The 19,536-nt window shown below is 33.8% G+C and overlaps 1 protein-coding gene across 14 annotated transcripts; it reads right to left on the bottom strand.

Annotated features, from left to right (window-relative positions):
* Positions 1-475: 475 nt before the first annotated feature.
* Positions 476-13,772, bottom strand: LOC114308483 (uncharacterized). 14 transcript variants are annotated; one of them, XM_082909844.1, is made up of 18 exons: positions 13,516-13,751; positions 11,991-12,106; positions 11,528-11,820; positions 11,212-11,340; positions 10,909-11,116; positions 10,554-10,700; positions 10,099-10,173; positions 9,670-9,741; positions 8,805-8,876; positions 8,047-8,118; positions 7,816-7,887; positions 6,597-6,668; positions 5,642-5,713; positions 4,324-4,467; positions 1,874-1,945; positions 1,448-1,594; positions 918-1,081; positions 476-815 (listed from the first exon to the last, which is right to left on the bottom strand). In XM_082909844.1, exons 3-18 carry the CDS (start codon positions 11,726-11,728, stop codon positions 699-701), a joined length of 1,836 nt encoding a protein of 611 aa, XP_082765970.1. In that variant the 5' UTR covers positions 11,729-11,820; positions 11,991-12,106; positions 13,516-13,751; the 3' UTR covers positions 476-698. The 14 variants fall into 14 exon arrangements, with proteins under 14 accessions (XP_082765970.1, XP_082765969.1, XP_082765976.1 ...); XM_082909843.1 differs by lacking the exon at positions 11,991-12,106 and having other exon boundaries at positions 13,516-13,772; XM_082909850.1 differs by lacking the exon at positions 9,670-9,741 and having other exon boundaries at positions 13,516-13,752.
* Positions 13,773-19,536: the final 5,764 nt, after the last annotated feature.

Raw genomic sequence — 19,536 nt, 5'->3', positions numbered from 1 at the left:
AGAATATTGGTGTAATGCGAAGTTAGAAAATTAGAGCCGAGGATATGGGTGAAATTATATCAAGTACAAAGAAATAAAATGAAAATTTTGAAATTTGAAGGAGAGTTTAATTAGAAAATGCGTTTAAAAAGTTTTTTTGTGAGGTAAATAGAGGCGCTCCCAAGCCTACCTGAATCCCTATGACTAAAGCAAAAGGGGGATCCACCAGAAGTGGCACCCACTGAGCATACACTTCAAAATAAGGAGAGTAATGAGGCGCAATGAGTCTAGTTTAAAACAAAAACAAAAACAAAAACCCTTGAGCTAGTATAGCTCTGAAACCAAACGGACAACCACAAAGGAGAGAATCATTACACTAGAGGAGGCGGCTCCCCTTCCTGGAGCCTGAAAAAAGGTCCCTGCATCATATGCTATAACTCTCGTATAGCAAAATATGTTTGAATCTAAAATACGAACTTTGATTGTACAACATTCATACATCAATATGAAAGACACAAGTCCTAAATTTTATTTCAAAAGCTCAAGAGCCTCAGTGGTAGCACAATCTTGACAAACTGTTTAGAAATCATTAAAGTAAAATCCCAAGCAAATATGTACAATAATATATACCACAGCTCCTAGGAATTGCATTGAAAATCATGCAAAGGAAGCTTATCTACATTGTCTTTCATATGCAGAAGACAATACGAAAGATCGCTTCACATGCAACACAGTGATCTTCCCAAGCCTCCCACCAGAACCATGTTTAATGCCGCCACCTTCAAGTCAACCCTTATGTACAATTCATCATAACAGCTTATTGCTTTATGATTGTTCTGATATCAACAACAGTCATAGCACAGCCGTCCATTTCAGACTACCGATTTACAGAATATCTTCCTCCAGAAATATACAAACTATTCAGGCCGAAAGCTTACTAGATTTGGCAGGTCAGTTGACTGAAGCTTCTCAATGTCATATGCAGTCACCTTGCAGGAGTCCAAGTTAAGTGATTTCAAATTCTTCAGGGACCTCAGATGCTGCAACCCCGCAGTGGTTATACGGGAGTTTGAAACGTTCAAAGAAACCAATTGTGTCAACCCTGTGTTTACAAAGCCAAAACGCGAGTACATAAATAGGGGGAAATTCTAGAAGACTGTAAGATCAGATTTGAGAGCTCCACCATCTTTACTATCATTAAGTTCTTTATCTATACAAAAAACAAAGGTAGAAAATTGAGCTGAACAAATTTCTAGATTAATACCACAATTTTTTTATTTTATCTTTTGGATAAATTAGACTAATACCACAATTAACAATGCAAAAGGATGCATTCCGGTTTTTTTTTCCCAAGGAATTTAATGTATGTCTCATGGGGAGGAGTGAGATAAGATACCTAGATGAGTTTCCATAAGCAACAAAAAAATGACAGATACATTGGGAATATAAGACAGTCTAAGAAGAATACCAGAAATCAGTTCCAAGGTTTTATCAGTCAAGTTGTTGTTTTGCGAAAGATTTAGCACTGTCAAGGATGAAAGATCTTTGATATTCTTCACACCAGCATCAGTCAATCCTCCACCACATATTTCTAAGGACCTCAGGTTCTTAAAATCTGGATCAATACACAGAACACTGAATTAATCCAACACCCTCAATGATAAGTGAAGTCCAAATTGTATTGCTCACAATATTAACTACATTGAAAGCTTCTTAATCGCATCAACATTATTCTCATGGTTGAAGCTGCCAACCACATACCCATGCTTCCAAAAGCAAGGATGTTTAATCTCCAAAGGGCATAAAAAACTGGTAGTCAGGAATGTGGTCAAGATGGATGTGAATGTCCGAAATAAAAAGCACTAGTAGTTGTCATATGTTAAACCAAACATACTCTTGAGATAGTTCGTTCCAGAATCGGTGATACGTGCTCCAAAAAGATCCAAATGCATCAATCCAGTCAAGCCTGCAATCGGAAAAGCAGAAAATTAATGGGGAGGAAAGAGGAGGGGAGGAGGGGAATAAAAGCATGCAATAATATGCATCTAAAATACTAGAAATAAAATTACTATATAGCATTACAAGTGCAACAATAACAAGGCAAACACACAGGGAGAACAGAGAGAGAGAGAGGTTTTTTCTTGATCTCTAGTGATTGGAAGTCAATGTGCGACTCTTAGAAGATATGAATTTTCTCTTCATGTTTCTTGTTTCGAGGACTCCTTGTCCTCTTTTGTATCTCTTTTTTTTGGGTAAAATTTCATTTTGTTGCTGATCGAGAGAGAGAGAGAGAGAGAGAGAGAGAGAGAGAGAGAGAGATTTAATTGAGAATACTGTTTGGTTCCTAAGCTTCCAAAAAGAAAAAAATGGTACTAAACTGATGAGTAAGAAAAACATAGACTCAGAGAGCATCACCATGCATGCATGGCCAATTGGAATTAGCCAATGATCTAAAAATAAAATATAATATTTAAAATTAAAAAAAAAACTGGAATTAGCCAGTGAAACCGGCTGAGTGGGCATAGCATCATTTCATGCTAGGAGAGTAGTAAGACGCATTACAAATAAAGCCTCAAGTTCTATTGGTAAAAAGGCATATGGCAAGACACAGAACTTGGCAGTAGTGCAAGGGAAGGACCAGTAGTGCTGCTTCAGCTTCTGGTTGGACAAGAGAAAATAATGCCATGTAATGGCCAAAACTAACCATCATGCGAGTCTAACACCCCATTTGTTTCGGTGGAAAACAATTCTAGAAATTTTTTGCCCATTTTTTGATGTTTGGTACGATGAAAAATGATGTCAATGAAAATGAGTTGAATAGGGTAGGAAATGTTTTCCACTTTTTGAAGGTGGAAAACATTTACCGAAAAGGAACGGGTAGCACCCTATTGAAGTTAAGAGAGTACACATTAAGATGGTTTGGTCATGTACAATGAAGATTAATAGATGCAACGGTAAGAAAGAGTGATTTGAGGATGACCAAAGGTGACATGGGATGTGGTAGTGAAAAAAGATATGAAATTTAATTTAACTAAGCATATAACCCTTGATAGAGTATAAGGGCAAAATAGGATTCATGTAGCCGACTCCACTTGATTGGGACACAAGGCTTAGTTTGGTTTGGTATGTCTTGAAATGTAAGACCTCACATAAAGCATATGATGATGGCAATTTAAACCCGGCCCGATGGGGACCCGATCCCTCGACCCCGATTAACACGGGGTATTCCCGAAAAATACCCCCGACGGGCCGGGGACGGTATTAAAAAAAAAAATCCCCGATCATTTTCGGACCGGGGACGATGATAAGTGGTTCAGCCTCGGCCCGACCCCGTTCCCTGTCCCGTTTCTCCCCGCCTCCCTCTCCCTCTCCCTCTCTCATTTCAAATCTAATATAATATTATATCTATACTCATCTCCTGTGTTGACTAAAAGGGACAGAAACAATTACTTTCTATACTCAACATAAATAACAATAAACCTAATATAATATAATATTATATCTATACTCATATAATATATACTCATCTCTCTCTCTCTTATCTCAGAACTCATCTAACAATTCCAAAGCCAAAACACACCTCCCATCTCTCTCATTTCAGATCTCTCTCTCCCTCATCTCAGATCCTCTCTTCCTCCGCCGCCATGGTCGCACTCCGCCGCTTGCTCTCAAGCTCGTTGCACTAGAGCTTTGACAATGACGACTCAAATCTGTAACTCGTTGCACCAGAGCGTTGCACCAGAGCTCTCAAGCTTGTGTGTGTGTGTGTGAGATGATGATGATTATAATGACGACTCAGATCTCAGATGTGTGTGTCTGTGTGATGAAGACGACTCACTCTGCTCTGTAACTCCGTCACCGTCGAGGATTTTTCAGGGTCGGGGAAACCCAATCCCCATTAGGGGACTGGGGTGGGGAGAGTGAGGGGTTTCCCGTCGGGGATCGGGGTCGGGGACGGGGAGTTCCATACTTTCGGGGATCGGGGACGGGGAGGGCAATCCCCGGCCCCGTCCCGCCCCGCCCCGTTGCCATTCCTAGATGCATGTAATCTATCTATAGACTTCCCCCCTCAAAAAGTTTGAGCAGCAGGGTCAAAACCAATGACTGCAGAGGCAAATATAGTAGCCAGTCAACATGGAAACATGAAATGCCAGCCACAAAGATGACCAAAATGTGAAAGTAAATCACTAATACAACTCCAATATAAGTGTCACAGATCACATCTAAACAATTGGAAAGCATACACCTGAATGGTAACCTACCAAATTGATCCAAAAATATAAAAAACCTTGACAATTTTACAGAACATGCACCCAAGGGCAACATCAACTCAAACATGCTTACTTGTAAGACTGGCAAGTCCAGCATCTGTAATTTGGCGGGCATCCAAATTTAATGACGTCAGTGATGCCAATCCAGCCAATTTTTTTAAACCGCTGTCCGTCACAACAGTGAATGACAGATTTATACTCACCAGACTAGTCAAACCTGAGAAAGAGACCAGTAGAAGATATGATTACACAAATTAAAACGATATATGATACTTAACAAGAATTATGACAATGAAGAACATGGACACTTAAAACAAAAGCATGGGTGCCTGTAACCAATTGTGTATCCAACTCACATGTCTAACCAAAAGAAATGAAAATAGTCCTCTTCTTAATTGGATTTTACTTTTATCTTTGATTGGGCTCATGGATATATGGAGTTAAGTTAAATTTCAATTCACAAAGCAATATGTTATGTAAACACTTCATTTCATCCCCAAAAATAGGTGAAGAAAATTGAATAACTATGGCAAGTTATTCATGTAGTGTGTCTAGCATGTAAACATGTCAGCACCTGACAAACAAGCCAATGTGAGAAAGTCATTTATGCATGTATACAGATAGGAAGGGACAAGAAGTTGCTACATGCAACCCTAATCATAAAAGACCTAAACAAGATGCCACTCTCTCAAGAGATTTTGGGTCTCCTTGAAAGGAGATCTTCAATCATGAGCTATGACTACTAGTATAGTGTGTCCTAAAACACCACATTTCAAGGAGATCCAAATTCTCAAGAGTTCTGCCGACGCCTAATTAACACCAATTAACCACATTTCAGGATAACTGCCTATTCAAACAGGCGTTGCTTTTCCAACAGATAGCTATAAAGAAATAAATAATTTGCTGCTTATCCTCTCCATATCCCATAGCAAGGCCTGTTTGAATAGGCAGTTATCCTGAGTTCTGCCGAAATGAAAAAATATTTTCTTCAAGTAATCACACAATACTTTTCCCATGATCATTTAAAGGCATTATATGCAATCATTGAACTAACAATTTAGTCCATTCCAACACTCCCACATTCATTATTGCCATGCCTGCCCAGTTCCTCATCTCTACCCAGAACCTTAACAGGCTTAAGGGATCAACATAATACACTCATGCATACATATAATATAATTCGAGTCACAAAACATCATAAGCATGCATATCTAGGAAGAGCAGCAAAAGGTGGCTTATGAAATTTAGAAATAAGAACAAATCTCATGCAAAAGAAGCAAATGATATCATTGTCAAAGTAGATGAATAAAGAGAGATTCAATTTCAAGCCTGTCAAAATATTAATGTATTTAAATTGTTCAACATCCTATAAGTAGAAGGCAAAGTCTAACCAGCAAGATGACGGAGGCCATTGCTTCCAACTTCAGTATCAGACAACTCTAAACATCTCAAACGCTGAAGGCCTGAACTTTGGACACCAAACCATAAGCATGTAAACAATCAGAATCTATTGTTGAATTGGCTCACACACCCAGATCAACAAGGAACTACAATAAAAAAATTTAGGTCCACCATCAGATGTACAAAAGACACAACCTTTTCCTTTTAGGATGTATAGAAAAAGGCAAGGTTGGTTTTGGATTGCTCTGAAAGTTATATACATCTGATAACAGAATTATGAAGCTTTTCATAAATATTGACAATAGTGGCCATTCAACCCTTTCTACTCCTTACAAGACTAATTTAACATTTGACTCCATTGAAATTCTTTACTTTTTTTAATTTTTTTTAAAATTTTTAAATTTTATTAATTTTGTAGGAGAACCAACAAAATGAGTTGTAATAACCACAATACATGCATCTATAGAATTAAATTGATCCCATCATATTCATGAGAGGTCTAGCCCAAAAAATCTCACTAGCATCTAAACTGAGCCTATTCTGTGCATTGGCTCTGGATTAAGATTTCATGACATGATAAAAAACAGAAAAAATTATGCACCAGAAGCAACAGAAAATAGAAACGAGAAGTCTCATATACACCAACATATGGCAATGCAGTTTGCCCTAAATATTTTGAAATGTCTTTTCCTTAATATCATGCCCACATAATCTAGAATTCATCATAAAAGGCAAATGAGAATGCTTTACTGGAAGATATTAGAAACCATAACTAAATATGCCGTTGAGAAGTTGAAAATGATTTTTATGATTCATGCATGATGCATCAAAAACATATGCTTCTACTGAACTCTGATTTGAAAATAGAACTGTCACCAAAAAGTGCAGCATAGACAAAGGAAAATAGAATTAAATGAAATAAAATAAACAGAGCTGAATAATAACCTGTCAAGTTAACCAGGCCCTCATCATCAATCCTACAGGAATCAAGATTTAAGGTCTCCAAATTTGTTAAACCTGCTTGAAGCAAGACAAAAAGTATATAAATGACAATCAATTCTCGAAAAGTAATACTTGTACATTCCTTATATGAAGATATTTGCTCAACAATAGCAAAAACCAGATATTTAACAGCATAAAGACTTGTGTAAAATCAATATATAAAAAAAAAATTACTTTTCATAAAGCACAAGAAAATTCTGCATACTATGCAAGCATTTGATAACATGATTTAATCTAGGAAGCACGGATACAGATACGGCGATACGCCAAAATCTGAAAAATTAGGATACAGGTATGGCAGGGATATGTTCATAAAAAAAAAAAAAAAAAAAATTATTTTTTATAATTTTAATAATGTAAAATGCATGAAAATAAAACCCAAAGCATATTAATAAATAAACAGAGCGATTCCTATTAAACTAAAAGTCTTCAAACATTCATAAGACATCCAAAACAAAAAGCAATAGCAAATGTAAATTAAACGTCATCCTTAAATGCCAACACCAAAAAAAGAACGAGAGCAGAGAGAAGAACTGCGAGAGAGCGAGAGAGATAATAAGGGGTCTTTTGGGAAGTGGGTTATAATCCTCTCTCACAAAAAATTGATTATAATCAGCTTTTAACCAAAAAGCTGATTATAACCATTTTTCCAAAATAGCCCTAAGTATACATCAATTTGACAAATTCTATTACTTTAACTCTCACTATATTCCTCTTATTAAAGAACTAAACAAAGTATTAGAAGTAATATGTGACTTCGAGTATCTGATACTTCAAAATTAAATATCTGATACTCTAAAATTAATAAAAAAATTAATTATCGGATATGTATCCGCGAGTATCCAAGGAGTATCGGTATCTGATAAGTATCCGATACGGATACGTCTCCCTTTTTGAAATATCTGTGCTTCATAGGATTTAATGAACTTCCCCAAAAAAACATATCAAGGATGGATATTGACAAACAACAAAATAATAGCACTCTTACAATCTACATGTCACATGTTTGACAGTAGAGAAAGACCTAAAACCACAAGTATTGGTGTGAGTTATTGCGTAAGACCTATGTATTATACCTCTAGGGTATCTCCATAATAAGTAGTAAAATGTATGATTTTTATATAGTTACTGAACTTGTACAAATATGAGAAGGAAAAACCACCTCGCAGGTGTACCAAATAAGCATCTGTGATATCATTGAATCCCAAATTCAATACTTTAAGCTTCCGTAGCCCTACAGAACACATGACACTCAGAAGGTTACTTTGGGCTATAAGGGTGTTACCTTCAGTTTATTACAATGATATCAGGAAGAATAACCGTCTTAGTTTAAAACATGGTCCATTGTTTAAACACCCAATGTCATGCAAAGTAAAGTTCACATGTAACTTACCTGAAATCTTCTCACATCCATCATCAGACAAATTACATCTGCTAAGGTTCAAATATAACAAGGCAGGAAGAGCTGGACAGAACAAGCTAGAGATCAGATCAACACCACACATTTCTACTGATTATAATATCAACAAGAAATACATCATTCATCACCAGCATTTACCACCCCCAGTCAATTTTTAGATCAGAGCACATCATGCATGATTTCACAATCCACTACAATGAATATCAGAAGACAGCTTCAAATAGAAAACATCCAACAAAGAAAGTAATTTCTTTTCATTTTGCCATTAATTCCCTTTATAACACAACCAAATATTTTTATTGACCTTTGCTCCACAAAAGCTTTAAATTTTCAAATGGAAATCCTGGATTTGCAATAAACTCCTAGAAGTCCAACAACATTGAAACTGAGTTACCTTTGCTTTACCTTTGCTAAAATATTAGATCCCATGTTTACACAATTTATGAGAAGTAGCTAATTCAAGTACAAAGGAAATCCAACAACATCGAATCTGAGTTACCTTTGCTAATATTATTTCCCATGTTTAGACACTTTATGAGAAGTAGCTAATTCAAGTCCAAAGGCAGAACATGCAAAAGCTTGCTTTTTTGGTGCCCAAAACAAAAAAACATCATGACTCAGTCAAAATATAACTAAGCATAGAATATTTTCTGTTTTCTACTCCGTAGCGTTCTTTAAACAATGCAATGGTGAGGACTCAAAAACAGTGAAAGCAAAGGTAAAAAGTTAACCTGCAAGACAATCCAAGCATGCCGCGGTAACAGGGCAACCTTCCATGTTCAATAGGGAAAGCTTGTGCAGACCTACAATGCATACAGATAAGATCCAAACATTTGAGTGGAAAAGTTTTGATCTGATTTGTACTATGAAGAAGAGCATGGCACCAAAACCCTTAATGGCAGAATCCTAGAAAATAATGACTTTACCAGGTACCCATGCGAATGCACGGGTGAAAGAGGCATCTTCACAATAGCATTAAGTGTTAACAATCATACATTTTTTTTTATCAAATTCCTATAGTCTCATTGATATCCACTTTACAATAAAAGACTTTGGTTTTGGCCCTTCATAAACAAGTGATATTCAAGATTTTATGAAATGTAGTTCCACTGCCATAAAATTTACCACCTTCAGGACTAACATTTGACAGTATCATTATTATGTGAAGCCATTCCACTAGGTAACCACTGTCAAAGATTCACATGAAACAAACACCATAGTCTGATCGTAACTTATCTCTTAACACATTAAATACACTTCTGATTAGACACCCAAATTGATGTACACATACTTATGTTCACACACACAAAAAGAACAAGTGATAAATATATTGCGTGAGAGAGAGAGTGAGAGAGAGAGAGAGAGAGAGAGAGAGAGAGAGAAATTTTTCAAGAAAAGAAATTTCAATGGAAGTCTTCAAATTACATTGAAAAAATGAGAAGCATCTATTTCAACATAGAAATTTCAAACCTCCATTCATACACATAAAATGAATCCCGAAACTGCAACTGTGATGTGTGCATGGTCTGTGGCACAGAGACTGTAACATAATTAAATATTCAAAACAAGATAATAGCTTAAAGGAGAACTAATCACCTTTCAAAAAAGTGACGCCATAATCTGAGACCTTACTGCTGGAAATTTGCAACTCTTTCAAGTTGGTAAGCCCTAAATATGAATAATTTAAAGAACCATAAGACGGAGCTCACTGAACTGGTATTCCAGTTATGAGAACAAAGGTAGACAGGCATGCCAAATGTATAGTACATAATGTAAGTCCAAAACAATGATTTACAGAAACAAACTACCTTTCAAATAAGTGGGCATGTGTGATTTTCTGTAAAGTAATAAAATGAAAACATTTGAATACTTTGTGAATCTTTTATCTAACAATGCACAAAAATAGTTCTATCATATGCAGGTGAAAATAGATGAGTGTATATAGTGAGGACCATAAAAAACAAAACTAAGAGAGAGACAAAGAGAAGGGGGATCAGGGAAACACACACACACAGAAACAGTTACCTGAGAGAGGCTTCATATCAGCATCTGTTATGCAATTGCAACATTTGATATTAAGAGACTCAAGCTTCGTTAGACCTGCAAAATAAGTGGTACTCAGCCATATAATTGTTTTTATATTTTCAACAACAATCAAAGTCAGCACAACTTGACAGTTCCACATGCATTTTATGTTTGCATAATATATAATATATGGAGGAATGCACAAGTGACTTGAATATATATATGTGTGCGCGCCCATAGTCATGTAGAAGCATGTCACTTTGAAACTCTATTGTTCACATAAGTTGAATCTGTTAAGTAATTTGTGTTTCCAACATAGTTTCAATAAAAGATACTGGGAATTGCCAGGAATTTTCAAATAAGTTTAATACTGTTTCAAATAATGTGACAACAAATAGAGCAGGATGCATATCCAAAAGCATCACAAGTGAAGTTCATAGTGACAGAGAAAAAACCTTTGAGGTGAACTAGTCCACCATGGATTCCTGGACATCTCTCCAGATCCAACTTTAACAAGTTAACTAAGCCAGACAAGACACTCAGTCCTTGAGCAGTAATTTGATTGTTTCTTCTAAAACTCAAAGTTGCCAAGTTTGATAGACCTGAAAAAATTAACCACAATCATCCACATCAACCACAGAAAGAACTTTCTCCATGGAAGTGTATGATGGTTCATACAAGTTCATTTTAAGAGGCAGTGAAAAGAAAAAAAAGAAAAAAGAAAAAGGAAGAACTCAAAAGACGTAACAGTGTTGGAAGTTCTCTAAGCATAGCAAGACTTTGATATGCAGTACGGGGCATTGGGAATACCACTTATGTGCTCTAGACCATGGTCTGAAATCTGGTCACTGTAATTAAAATTCATGGCCTGGAGGTTTGTGCAGTTTTTTAGATGAATCAACCCAGAGTCTGTAACATCAGAACCAGAAAGGTCCATAGAAAGTAAAGACAGCTCTTGAGAAGAGATGACATCCATCCAACTGTCCTCCAATCCTGGGTATTCTCCCAGATCAAGATCCTGCCAAGTAAAAGGTAGATGCACTTGAGTCCATTTGAACCACTAAGTATGAACACAGAGTTTAATAACAACTTCCAATTATTACAGACATTTACCTGGAGAGCACAATCTCGAAAAGCTCCAAGAGAAACCTCAGTTAGACATTGTGAGTAAACCAATTCATTGAAGATCTGCTGACTAATATCCCTTGGCAGCATAGAAAAGGAACTATATTTATCAATATCCTGTTACACAACAAAGAAGAAAAAATCAACCCAGAAATAGAAAAAGGGTAATGGTTACATCCATTATGGCTGTCCCCAATCTCATATTTATGGGGCCCAGATATGTTATCGGTATAGCCATTAGCTGTAAATAAAATTCTTCCTATAAAAATTCACTCTCCTATGTCCTTGCATAAGCAGTATGTACCTCACGTATCTTGTAAATACACAATTCCATTAGAGATGGACATTTTGTTTTTCCCTGTTTATTATCTACAGCAAGCCGAGAAATTGAGTTTCCCAACCACTTAGAACTCCCACTTTTGCAATATCTTCCATAGATTCCTCTATTTCCACTATCTTCATTGACCTGTTGGTCTCGCTTCCTAGAACAAGCTCCTCCCATCATGCAATGTTAAGCAATAATAAGTCAAGAAAAATTGCAGAGAACAGTAATGCAACCCATTGAACCACCAAAAAGTCAGGACACTCTACTTCACTCTGCAAAACCAAATAGAAAGTGAGAGAGGGTATAGCACATTAAAACCAGCAATTGGTTGAGTAATTAAACAATTCAATGCATAAATAGTTTAGAAAACATGTTTGCAAGCACAGAACTGTGAACCCAAGTCCTCATGGGATAAGCAAATATATCAGAGACGTGTACATACCTAAAGAGGAGAGTTAACCCCAGTTTCAAGGTAGCTCCTCTTGCACAATTCACCAACACCCATAGACACTCACAGTCCATGCACTATTTTTTGGTTTTTCATTTGAATATTATTTTCTAAAGAATTAAACATAAAAGGGACATTTTAGCACAACTCAAATGTCGTGATGTCCAACACCAACGTAATGCATTTTCTATGTAACAAAAACCATGACTAGATGCACTTAGCACACAACTTTTAAAAATACAAAGGGAAAAAAATAAAAATAAAAAAAAGCAAAAAGAATATAGGTCAGCATTGAACAATCACTATAATACACGTAAAATTGCATATCCATAATACTTTTGTGTGCACCTGGGAGTGTAGATTAACAAAAGACACCCTCAACCTAATTAAACTTTGCCATTCATATAAGGCATAACATTTCACCAGAGTAAATGCATCAACCCCTTCCAACTAATGTTAATTCATAGTTAATTAAAAACAATACTCTTCACTTCAGTATCTAATTTGTGATATGCATGGATAGTTGGATACAATTGGTTGTGGATAGAGATTATAAACATTGGGTATCCAATTTTAGCAAATGCAGTGCCCATAAAAACACTTAAAAATCCTTTCATGACAAATCCATGCCATCAGTTGACAAAAGCATAGACTCCAAAAGATGAAGATTGTCAATAGGCTCTGTCTACAAAATATACCCAATGGAAACATATTGACAAGCACATTTGGTAACTCCGGGCACTAAGTAAGTTACTGTGAGAAACATTAATGCTGTGTTTGATTGTGGAATTTGGAAACTGATTTGGAAAGGAAAATGAAAAAGGCAGGTGAAATGTGAAGAAAATATATCTACAATTCACATAGCTTTACACCTTTTCCCTTTCTTTTTCTAAAGCCCTTCCTAGATCTCTCAACCAAACCAAACACAGCGTAAAGAATTTCTCATCAATAAGTAAGCAGCTCAATGCAGGTTTTTTTCTCCTCGAAAATCTATAAATTCCATGCCAAGTACATCACAAATATAACACTATACTCTTTTCATCTAACATCAACCCAAAAAACAATTTATGAATTGGATATAGATAATGACGTAGAGAACCCAATTGCTCACACAAATCGACTAGGCGGACAAGCATATCCAAACACAGTCGCCTTAAAATGTCATAATTACCCAATAAGTAATTAAAAACAAAAACAAAAGAGGAGAAAAACATGAAACACAGTTCATGTATTTTGATAACCCACCGTTTGCGTTTGATTGCTGAGGAAAAAAAAAAGAATCGGAAAACCAAATATTAAGTCTTTTCTTCACTGTTGCTTTGGTTTCTCCGAAACAATAATAATAATAATAATAATAATAATCCCAAAATTCAACTTAAACCAAACAGATTATAACAATCATCGATCAAGAAAACGAAACAGTAAACAACAAAACGGCATAATCAATAATCAATCATCAATTACTAAACACACGAGTGCATTTACAAACAGATACACATACGAAAACCGAGAATCGAACCTAGAATCACGATCATCTGATCAGTTCTTTGATTTTATTCTCAACCTACAGAGAGAGAGAGAGAGAGAGAGAGAGAAGTGGAGAGACGAAAGTACGAGAAGAAGAAGAAGAAAGAGAGCGTAAAAGTGGGAGCTGGAGCTGATGACGAACCAAGCTCCTAACCAACGGATTATGGACGCCTGGAGTTTGGAGTCAGTGAAGCGAGGTTGGGAGGAGAAATTATGGACAAATCCAAATGATGTTCCAACATGAATTTCATTGGTTAAAATAATTGGTCCCATCATTTTTTGATAAATTATAAATCCACTCCTAACATTTATTTAAATTATAAATTATTTCTAATAATTTTAAAAATTATATTATGTCTTTTAAGATTTTTAATTTTATAATAAATATATTTTTTTAGTAATAAATTATAAATTATCAAGTTAATTAATAATTCAGATAATTTTATTATTGTATAGGTAAACAGTTAGAAATTTCATTTTTTTAATTAATTTTTTTAATAAAAATTTTTGACAGGGAGGTATTTGTAATTTTTCAAATCATAGGGGATAATTCGTATTTTAAACAAATTTCAGAGATGTATTTGTAATTTAACTTTTTTATCTCTAATAAAGTTAACAACATAACAAATAGAAAAATACTTGGTGGCCTGAATATGTGTGGCCTGAATGGCTCGAATATGTCAAAACGACATTGTCTTACACCCAAAACGACGTTGTTTTGAGATATTCGAGTCATGAAATTTCGAGCCACCTAACATTATTGTAACAAATATTATGATTTGTATGGTGTGAAGCAATGCTCTTAGACTACTAAATAACTCTCAATTCGAAGGTAGGTGGCGTGGAGAAGGAGAAGTTATTGGTTGGTCTTAGGTATTATAATTGATGGAGGAGATGGGTATATGGTTTTCGAAAAATGCTTGGGATCCTCTTTTTTGGGAGACCCCACAACTCCTTTTAGATCTTAATTATTGATATATGTGTTAGATTCACTCATGTATGTATGGGGCCTACACCGTTAATGGTTGAGATCTAATAAAACTGTGGAGTCGTAAAAAAAAAAAGAGGTCTCAATCATTATTGATTATTTTCTATAAATGATTGAAAATAAGGAAGAATATGATATATTGTAATCAGTGAAGAGCACCGTCGCATGGCACCCCAGAAGCAGCAAATAACTTTTCGTGGAGAAGAGGAGTGGGGCCCAATAAGGGTATACTTTATGCTTGCTTTACTCATCCATTGGGCCGTTGGGCCCATCGTGATTTGATTATTTAAATGATTTTTTTAATCATTTTTTATCATTTAAATGATTTTTTTAATCATTTTTATCGAAATTGGGTGTAATCCACCACTTAATTAACTATCTTGCACTCTTAGCAAATGAGAAGTGTTGTAGTACGTGCGGGTCTAACGATAAAGGTGTGTGCTGCTGGTGATGGACGGCTCTCATTATCGTTTGATATAGATGAGCTTCCATATTTGGCTAGAAACAATTTTTTTTTTTTTAAATTTAATGTATTTTTTAAAAAAATTATCAATTTTTTTAAAAACTCTTTCTAGATTAGAAGGTCTTAATTATTTTTAAAAAGTTAAACCGAATTTGAAAGGAAAAAACAAAAAGCCAAAAGAGAAAAAAAAATATATCAAAAAAACTTAAGAAATTATGGAATTTTTGGGATCATTGGTGAAAAGTTCACAACTATTACAGACTTGGTTTAGCCTCCGTTTGGGAAGTGAGTTGGCTTTTTGGCTTTTTTGGCTATTTTAGCCTGGGCTAAAAAGTTTGGTTTGGGAAGGGCTTTTTGGCTTTTTTGATTTTTTTTGTGAGAGAAGAGTGTAATGATTATGGGTTGGATGTGATGTTTTGTTTGTTGTGGCTAAAACAGTCTGTTTTGTCTTTTGTGACTATTTTAGCCCCAACCCAACTTGCCAAACACCACCTTAGGGACATTCTATAAGTTGTTTATTGACTTATTGGCCTTATTTTATTATATCATTTCTTTACTTTTTTTTACACGTTTTTTCGTAATAAGTAAAAAAATAAAAAAATAAGTCATACCCAAAACAAAGTCATATGTTATTTGGTTCATGGTTTAAACTTTTTTTTGTGATAAAAACATGTGTTTAATGAAATTGTTTAGTGAAAATGACAAATTATTATTTTGAATGATTTTTTTTTTAATAAATTTTATCCCACTGTCATATCTCTGCTGGCTAGTTACTTGAAAGTTTCCCAACATTGGAAAATTCGTCATCGCTATAAAAGTCGTCAAAAAAGGTTCCATAAGTGGTGGTTGTCGACAACTATGGTAGTGGTGGATTTAGATAGATTGGTAAATTAGGTAGATAGATAAGTGACGCACAGATAAATACGAGATGACACATAGGCAGCTAAGTGGTGGACAAATAAATGACACTTGAACAAATAAGTGAGGTAGGCAAATAAGTGAACAATTAATAGATAGACAAACATGTATAGGTAATATGATTTTTTAAATTATTGGTTTTTTAACCCAAAGTAATAGAGTTTGATGTTATTGCCTCTCAAGTTCCCCCCCTTTTTTTTTGGCTGTGATCTTTATTTAAGTTTAGTTTAGTTTTTAATTTTAAGATCTTCTATTCTAGTAAAGATCTAAATAATGATAAAAAAAAATTACTAGAACAAAAAATTCAACCAAAAAATGTTTAAAAAAATTATTGAACCCCTTATTTGGGTAATTCGAGAATTATGATTGACCAAAGTAAATATCAATTGTGAATAACCAATTATAGCCTTTTAAACATTGGGAAAGGCCCTCTCAACCCAACTGAGGTGTTGTTGGGTCTCCATGGACACACCATAAAGTACATATCGATAATTCAAACCGTTCAATGTGTATAACTTGTCAAGTTCTTCATTTTTGTAAAAAGTCACGTTGATCATCAAATCATATTTGTGTTAACATTTTATTTTTAAAATCATACTTACTATTGATACAAATTTGATTGGATTAAGTAGTTATCAATATTCGATCAACGTAATTTGTTAGAGGAATAGAATACCTGACAAACTTTACATATTGAATAGGTCAGATCATTAACGTGAGTTTCATAGTGAACTTATGGAGGCCCAACAATACGTTTGAATTCGATTTCGAACTGGAGATGAAGCTCTGCCTTAAAGGTTTCATATAACTTATACATAAATAGTGCTATTATTTTTGTTGAATCTCAAAAAGTACTAAATATTGTTTTAGAGCGTCACGTTATGGCTTCAATTTTTCACCTTTAGACATTATATATTTTAGTCATTTTATAATTTATATTTGAAGTGAAATTTGAATCAATTGTTTGAATTTTTTACTTTTTCAAAATTCGTGGAAATAATGATAGGACTTGGTTATGGTAGTTTTTACTATTGTGATTTTCTTTCATTCTTAAATAGATTGCGAACTACAAATGCTTTATTAAAATGAAATATAATGAAATGAGCATTCCATTATAATATGTATTCTCATATTATAATAAAATTACCATTTATTATTATAACAAAATCATCATTATGCATAGATTAAAGAATAATCATTTCATTCTATCTTATTTTGTTTTAGTAAACTAAATACAATAAAGAAAATAATGAGTTCACTATATTTTAAAGAATGAAAGTTTTAAAAACCATTACGTTTTTGCGTCAGCCAAATATATATTTTAGGAATTAAAAAAATGCATAACATCAAGGGGATTTTTTTTTAGGGTCCTTGGTATTAAAATTTTATAGCATAAAAAATATCTACTATTTTCATAATGTCTAAGATTCCTTAACATCGATTCAAAGAAAAATCGATCCAGCCCAGTGAAATTCTGGGAATTTCTCATTTCTTTCCAGAGAATTTCTAGAGAAATTCTGGGAAGGCCAGAGAATTTCCCTGGATTCTAGTCTAGAGATGTAATTTCTTTGAATTTTCAAAGAATTTCTCTGGTTTTTGAAAGAATTTCTTTGGGTTCAAACTAGAAAATTTATCTGTCTTCCCAATCACGATGTGCAATACACAAATTAATCACCCAAATAAACAACAACAACAACAACAACAACCAATATATATATATCTAATAAAGTAGGATGATTTTTGAATTTGTCCTACACATATTTGTCCTATTAAGACAATTAGACAACTCATATCTATTCGAATTATAAAACAATGGCTGAGATATATTTTTCAAAAAATATCCTACTTGTACATTTTCTATTTTCCTGTTTCTCTCTCTTACTTTTTCCCTTTATCATCTATCCTTCCATGATCCCACATTCCTCTCTCTTTTCTTTTTATTTTTTTATTTTCTCCCATTTTTATTTTTCTCTTTATTTGTTTTTTTTTATTTTCTCTTTTTTGTTTACTTATTTTTATTCATATTATATGAAAAAGCCTGCGATCTTAGAATTAGAAGCCAGATTTTACTGTATGTAGTAGAGATTAAATTAATGAATTTTATAGTCCACAAATTAAATGAATTTGAACAATTAATTATTGTTTTTAAATATATTGAATACCTGATAAACTCCATAAATTTAGACCTCATATGAATCTTCAACATCTATATAATAAAACATGATGATTTTTGAAATTGTCCTACACACATTTGTCCTACTAGGACATTTGGACGGCTTATATCTATTCAAATTATAAAACAACGGCTGAGATATATTTTTCAAAAAATATCATACATGTACATTTTCTATTTTCCCACTTCTTTCTCTTACTTTTTCCTTTTCTCACCCATCCTTCCATGATCCCATGATCCCACCTTCCTCTCTTTTTTCTTTTTATTTTCTCCCATTTTTCTTTTTCTCTTTATTTGTTTTTTTTTTTATTTTCTCCTTTTTGTTCACTTATTTTTATTCATATTATATGGAAAAGTTTGCGATCACAGAATTAGGAGCCAGATTTTACTGTGTGTGGTGGAGATTAAATTAATGAATTTTATAGTCCACAAATTAAATGAATTTGAAAAATTAATTATTATTTTTAAATATATTGAATACCTGATAGATTTCATAAATTTAGACATCATATGAATCTTCAACATATTTTAATAAAGTAGGACAGTTTTTGGATCTTCAACATATTTTTGTCTTGTTAAAATAATGGCTGAGATATATTTCCCCCAAAAATTTCCTACATATACATTTTCTACTTTCCCGCTTCTCTCTTTCTTACTTTTTCTTTTTCTCACCCATCTTTCTATGATCTCATGATCCCACATTCATATCTCTTTTCCTTTTTTTTCTTTTTTTTTAATTTTTCTCTCTATTTGGTTTTTTTTTTCTTTCTTTTTTGTTCAATATATTTTACACATATTTCCATACAATATATGTATGCCTGTAATACACTAGGACATTACGGGCATCTATACAATTTCCATATAATTATATAAGCAAAAAAAAATATTATATGTATGCCTGTAGAAATTATATGTATAATAGGCACACCTATCTATCTAGCTATATATTATATAAGCAAAAGTAAGTTTTCGTGAGAAATTTTGTGAGAACTCCAAAATTTTATAATAAATTTGTGATTTTATCAAATTAAAAAATAAATTTAAACAGTGTTGGGATTACAATTATATTCTAATTCAAACATTATTTACACCGTATCTTCAGGCACGGGCATACGTTAGTATGTATATATAGAGAGATAGAGACTCACTGAAAGAAAAATTTCTCTAGGTTCAAATCAAAGAAATCCAGAGAAAATTGAAATTTCTCTAGCTTTGTTCACAGAGAATTTCTTTGGCTTTGTTCACAAATTTTCCTGTGTTTGTTCACAATTTTAAACCAAAGAAAATTGTTTTAACCAAACCAGAGAAATTTTAGAACAAATCATTACTCACTTTCCTCCGATCACCAATCATTTCTCTTTTTACCAGAGAAATTCTCTGGACTGTATAGACAAATAAGAGAGTGATTATTTCAATCAAATGCAATAAAAATTAATAATAAGATATAGAGAGATGAAGAAATACCGAGTTA

Source organism: Camellia sinensis, chromosome 15, assembly GCF_055761805.1.
Source record: "Camellia sinensis isolate YWXY chromosome 15, ASM5576180v1, whole genome shotgun sequence".
Classification (NCBI taxonomy): domain Eukaryota; kingdom Viridiplantae; phylum Streptophyta; class Magnoliopsida; order Ericales; family Theaceae; genus Camellia; species Camellia sinensis.
This window is presented reverse-complemented; position numbering and strand designations above follow the sequence as displayed.

What these genes read in the sequence shown, in the direction of transcription:
- LOC114308483 (XM_082909843.1), bottom strand. Translation starts at nt 11,728, where the DNA reads ATGATGGGAGGAGCTTGTTCTAGGAAGCGAGACCAACAGGTCAATGAA. An exon ending in TGGACTTGCCAGTCTTACAA is followed by an intron (nt 1,946 to 4,323) that starts GTAAGCATGTTT and finishes TTCCGATTGCAG; the next exon opens with GCTTGACTGGATTGATGCAT. An exon ending in CAACTGACCTGCCAAATCTA is followed by an intron (nt 816 to 917) that starts GTAAGCTTTCGG and finishes TGTTGATATCAG; the next exon opens with AACAATCATAAAGCAATAAG.